Genomic DNA, 6,000 nt, shown 5'->3' on the forward strand with positions numbered 1-6,000 from the left:
AAAAATTAAAAAATTTAAACAAAAAATTAAAATTTTTTAAAACAAATTCAAAAAATTCAAAAAAATGAGGAGCTGACACGTGACACCTACTTAACGGTGTCAGTTCTCTACTAACGGAAAGGACCTAATTGGTACTAATTTACAAAAATGAGGACCTAATTGAGACTAATAGAAATAAGGACCAAATTGAGATTTTGCAACAAAAACGAGGACCAACAGAATATTTTAATCTTTTTTTTTTTAAAATGATGTTGTCGTTGGAGAGAACGACTTTGTTTAAATTGAAAAGTGAAGTCGTCCTCTAAGACGACGACTTCACTCTTCACTCTTTTTTCCAAACTTTCCAGTTTTTCTTATTTTTAATTTTTTTTAAAGAAATTTCACTTTTCATTATGTTTTTTAAATATCTCAATTTTTTTCTTTTTTATCAGATTTAACGATTTTTTCATTATTTTTTTTTTCAAATTTTCCAATTTTTATTATTTTTCTTTTTTTTCAGTTTTTAATTTTTTTTAATTTTTTAGTTTCATTATTTTTTCTTATTCTTTTGAAACTTTTCGTTTATCAATTTAAAAAAAAAAACAAAAATAAACAAAAGAAATATTGAAAAAATAAAGATGACGACGACTTCGCTTTTTTCAAGTAAAAATCATATCATCTTATTATCTTTTTTTTTTAAAAAAAAAAAGAAACTTGTTAAAGGATGACGACTTCATCTCTAATATCGTCCTCCACTTTCATGACTTGACCCATTTTTGCAAAAAAAAAAAAAAATCATTTATACAAATTTGACTTCCAATATGTCCAAAATAAAAAAAGCCTCTAAATTATCACTCAATTTGAATAGTTCTGTAATCTTTCGGTTTCAAATATAATTGTCATTCCCGATTCTTTTCCTCTCAAAGCTCACTTTAAGTTTCGAATGTTTTAATAAGTTGTTAGTAAAAGTAATTTTAAGCAAACTTTCAAATGTTTGATTCGGAAGGAATTAATTTTGAAGTGAAAACAATTTAATAAATTTTAACTTTTACTCAGGAAATTAGGGATGCGGATGAATCGATTAAATAAACTTTCTTTTTCTATCAAGTTTGTTAGCTCATAATCTCACCCTGGAAATTTTAAAATTAATTTTAACTAATTCAGAATTTCAACTCTTCGAAATCGTAGCAAACAAATATATGTATATATTTTGTTAAAATGTTAATTAATTTTCTGAAAGTCCAGGTAATTTTTTTAAAATTTGTACTTACTCAATTCATATAGCATTCCTTTTTATCTTTTTACCTGGAAATTTAAAATTAGTTTTAATTTCTTCAAAATTTCTAATCTACATAATCAAATTAATATACCTGGTCGTATTTAATTAAAATGTTGATAACGTTAATTATGTTTCTAAAAAAAACTGGTAAATGTATTCAAGCCTATATTATATTAGACTCAATTTATATCACATTACTTAACATTTTTTTTACTATATAAGGTTTATAAATTATTTTACATTTATTCAATTTTTATACTCTTAAAAAATGGGAGTTTTTTATTAAATTGGAATAAAATTAATTATCTTTTTCAAAGTCGGTGTAAATTCATTTAAGCCAATATTAATTATATTCCTTATTTCTCTTCTTTCATTCCTTTTCAATCTCTCTTTCTTAGAATCAAACATAACAAAATAAAGAATATCTCACAAAATAAATTATATTTAAGCGTGAATCAAATAAAAAAAAAATACTTTAAAGAATATATCTTTTCTTTGAAAGAAAAAAACATAACATAGAAAGAACATTCTCGCATAAAGAAAACATCCTTCAACAAAAAACTTACAATAGTAATAGCTCGTTTTTTCTTTTTTATATGTGATTTTGATCAGATTTTATTTTTCGATTTAATCCTCATTTTTAATTAATTTTCAGATGGATCTTCGATTATACTTATATTTAATTTATTATATTTTATTTTGATCCAATTAACCTCTAGGTCTAACATTTGGAAATTAAAAAAATAAAAATATGCTACAATTGTGGATTTTTTATAATATAAAATCTTAAATTAAAGAAAAATATATTAATAATCTTCAATTTATCTCGAAAAGAAGAAAAAAATAAAAAAATGAAGACATAACAATGAACTGAGAGTAGAGTGATGACAAATAAAACGGTCAGAACCCTTAACGGAAACAGGTCAAATCATACACTAAAACTAGCCGTTACCATGAAACTCTCTCTTTCTCTATTCGTCTCTGCACTCATAGTTTTAACTTCGTTTTTTTCACCATTTTTCCTCTTCATCACTCTCTGATTCTCACACCCAATTCTGATTCCAAATGGAGCCACCAATCACCAACACCACCCACCAATCAAAAACCGCCACCACACCTTCAAAGAAACCCTCAAGAAACGCAGAGAATGCGAACCCTAATGTTTCTCACCTTCGAAGCCCTTCTTCAAAGTCCCCTGCTTTGAGATCCTCCAAGTCAAACGCCATCAACCCAGTTGTGCAATCGCCGCAGAACAGGATCCGGCAGAGGAAGTTCGTGGTGGCCAAGAAGAAGAATCAAAAGGGTCTTCGAAACGACAACGTGTCGTGCAAGTGCAAACACAACGGTGGCTCCAAGTGCGTTTGCGTGGCGTATCAGACCCTTAGGGCTTCTCAAGAAGAGTTTTTCCTCAAAGAGAATAAGGGTTGTGATGATAATGGTGAAGATGTTGAAGAAGAAGCAAAAGCTGAGTGTGAGAGTGTGAGTGTTATTGAAATTGAGGGAACGAAACGTGAAGCAGTGGAAGATGAAGAAAAAGAAGATGAGGGTTTCAATATGAAACGAAGGAGGGAGAGGGGTCGGTTATTGGAAGAAACGGGGAAAAGTGTTGCTAAGGATGGGTTTGGGAAGGTTATGCATTTGGTTAAGGCCTTTGAGAAGCTTCTCACTGAACCCAAAAGTTCGGAGGAAAAAAATCACAAGGAGGATGATCATCATGGAGAGAAAGATTATAAGGGCAAAATGATGAATTGTGCTTTGCCTCGGTTGCAATTTGAAGAACATCATAAGGAAGTTGCAGCTGCTGATGCTTCTGTTTCTGATTCTTCTTCGTTTCATTGTACTTCTGATTTGGTTTTGACGCCCGAGAACCTTGGCTTGGATCAAGGGATTTCAGTTTCTTCCTCTTGGGATAGTAGCGGTGTAAGGTTTGACTTTTGGCTCCACTTGATTAGATTAAGGGTAAAAATTAGATGTAGTTTCTGAGGTGCTTCTGGTGCACAGTGTTGTGGTTAGCTTAGGGACAAAAGTTCTCCTTTCAACATTAGAGTTTCACTTTGGTAATCATCATTATAAAAGTTTGCTTTAATGGTCAACATAGATTTTTTAGTAAAACATCAATTCTGATTGTAGAAATGCCATAAACACACATTAGGAGCTATACCTTAGTTTTGTCCTTAGATTAGATCTCAACTAACTTTTCTTCATTTGTGTGTCATTTGCTAGTGTTGTTTTTTGTTGATTTGTGTATTGTGTCTTTGGTGGTGTTGCAGTGTGTCTACTAGGACTTCTGGGGGTAGAAGGAGCCGGAGAAATGTAAGACTTCAGATGCTGTTTTTATCATGTGATCAAGTAATAGAATGTTTTTAGTGGCTCACTAATTCAATTTTGAATTTTAATGATTGGGTTTCTTTAGAGTTTGGAGTCATCTGGCACATTTGGAGGGAGTAAGTGGAAGAGGAAGGAAAAGCAAAAAGTCACTAGGCAAAAACCATTTAAGCTAAGAACAGAGGTAACATTTTTGTGTTGATTGGTTTATTATAATGTTTGTTTTTTTTTAACTTTTCAATAACTCTGGAGTTTGGAGAGTAACATTTGTGATGCAATGATACTGTAGCAAAGGGGAAAGGTGAAAGAGGAAGAATTGATGAAGAAAGAACAAGAGATGATGGCTGAAGAAGAAAAGATGAGGATACCAATTGCACAAGGTCTTCCATGGACAACAGATGAACCTGAGGTGAAGTCATCTTTTCATTCAAGTCCCTTGTTTGGGGTGTGAGTGATTCTTATTTTGATGTTATTCATGTGTACTTGCTAATTGTAATGAATCAATGAGCTTAGTATCACTCTTATCATGCTCACTTGTGTACAGAGCTTGTCATGTTTACCTGTTAATTGGTAGTGGATTATATAGCTTAATGTCATTGTTCCAGTGTCACCGTGATAGTCATGTCTTCTTGGTAGTTGTAATGAATTAATTGGCTTAACGTGTCACTATTTTGGTGTCACTTGTTACAGTACAAGTAATATTTACTTGCTAGTTGTAATGAATTACTTAGCTTTAATATCATACTTTCGATGTCTCTTATTACAGTGCTTGTCATATTAATGGATTTCTTAGCTTAATGTCACTCTGTTGGTGTCACTTTTTCGCAGTGCTTGTTAAAACCTATAGTCAAAGAGAGAACAAGACCTATTGACTTAAAGCTCCATAGTGATATTCGGGCAATTGATCGTGCTGAATTTGACCAACAGGTGCCTCTTTCATCCATTTTTTTCTTTTAGTTTTTGTTATTACCAAGTAGTTTTTTTAGGTTTGTGTGTAATTTTTCTCTGGGTGTACATGCCACTACTTGGTGCATGCATGATTTAACTGTCAAGTTCAGTTTGAGCCACTCATATGTTTCATTTGAGGAAAAATTGACACAACCAAATGTGAATCATTTGTTTAATTGCGTAGGTGGCAGAAAAATTGAACTTCATAGAACAACTGAAGTTGGAAAGGGAAAGACAACAGAAGGTAAACATAGTTTCTAAAACATGTTTTCATGACAAAAGACATGCAGCAAGTTACCATGTTTTCTACCATTATCTAAAATACTAATATCTCTGTACTTCACTCACTCCCTTGTATAGATGGCAGAAGAAGAAGAAGTAAAGAGGTTGAGGAAGGAACTCGTTCCAAAGGCTCAACCAATGCCTTATTTTGATAGGCCCTTTGTTCCAAGGAGGTATGACATTGACAGTTAGAACATGTTTTCTGCAAATTGTGTCACTTCATTTTTTTTTTTCTCATTATGATGATGATTCTTTATAATGAAAGGTCAGTGAAGCATCCAACAATACCTAGAGAACCCAAGATTCACATACCCCAACAACATCAACCTAAGAAGATCAAGAGCTTGCTGTCATGGAATGACATGAATCCCTGTGCCTCCTATCTAAACTAAGCTTCCAATGGCTGGCCATTTTCTGATATGAAGTGAATAATGCTTTTATATTCCATAATTCTTTCTCTCCACAATATTCAATTTTGTACATTGGCAACTCAATATATAGTTGCAAATTCTTTTTTGCATAGTCATGATCTTTCTATTGTGTAATGAAATGAAATGTCACTTCTTTTTTGTTGTGATTTTGTTATTAATTCATTTTTAGAGAACAAGAAATTTGAAAGATGGTTATAATAAATTTTTGGCTTAAATACTTTTTTGTCCTTATTTTCGTAGTGTTTGTTGGGGATGGTCCTCATTTTTACCAAATGTTTAAAATGGTCATCATTTTCAAAAAAATTGTGTTTTAGTCCTTTTTTATGACGTCGTTTAAATCGGTAACGGAGCACTGACACTGTTTGTTTTGTATTACATTGTACAGGGATGTATTACATGTACTGTACAGGTGGATTATTAACATTAACTTTCCAATTTGGGGCGAAAATTTTCCAATTAGGTCGCGCTGCAATTAGGGATTGACGAGTACATGCAATTTCTTCATCTCCGAGTTTCTTCATCTCTGAGTCTCTTCATCTCCGATTTGCAGAGGAAACAGCCATTGAACGTGGCGATTTGTTCTTTTGATTTCAATTTTTTAGTTAATCATCATTGACGAGGTAAGTGCTTTGCTCGTGGGTTTAGGGTTTTCGGGGTTGTGATAAATTTTGCACATTTGAATCAGTTGGGTTAGGGTTTTCGTAATTATGTTTTGGGGTTTGTTTGTGGTTGGAATGTTGTGATGTTAAGTCCGAA

The 6,000-nt window shown here is 32.1% G+C and overlaps 1 protein-coding gene across 2 annotated transcripts; it reads left to right on the forward strand.

The window, feature by feature from the left end:
* Positions 1–2,192: 2,192 nt before the first annotated feature.
* LOC114181359 (microtubule-destabilizing protein 60-like) lies at positions 2,193–5,462 on the forward strand. 2 transcript variants are annotated; one of them, XM_085672223.1, is made up of 8 exons: positions 2,193–3,183; positions 3,529–3,571; positions 3,672–3,767; positions 3,873–3,992; positions 4,412–4,510; positions 4,716–4,775; positions 4,892–4,986; positions 5,084–5,462. In XM_085672223.1, the coding sequence occupies exons 1-8, from the start codon at positions 2,324–2,326 to the stop codon at positions 5,103–5,105; spliced, it is 1,395 nt and encodes a 464-aa protein (XP_085528349.1). In that variant the 5' UTR covers positions 2,193–2,323; the 3' UTR covers positions 5,106–5,462. The 2 variants fall into 2 exon arrangements, with proteins under 2 accessions (XP_085528349.1, XP_027923586.1); XM_028067785.2 differs by having other exon boundaries at positions 2,196–3,183; positions 5,079–5,462.
* Positions 5,463–6,000: the final 538 nt, after the last annotated feature.

The sequence above is a fragment of the Vigna unguiculata genome, chromosome 4, assembly GCF_037176805.1.
Source record: "Vigna unguiculata cultivar grain cowpea cultivar isolate G323 ecotype 2 chromosome 4, ASM3717680v1, whole genome shotgun sequence".
Classification (NCBI taxonomy): Eukaryota; Viridiplantae; Streptophyta; class Magnoliopsida; order Fabales; family Fabaceae; genus Vigna; species Vigna unguiculata.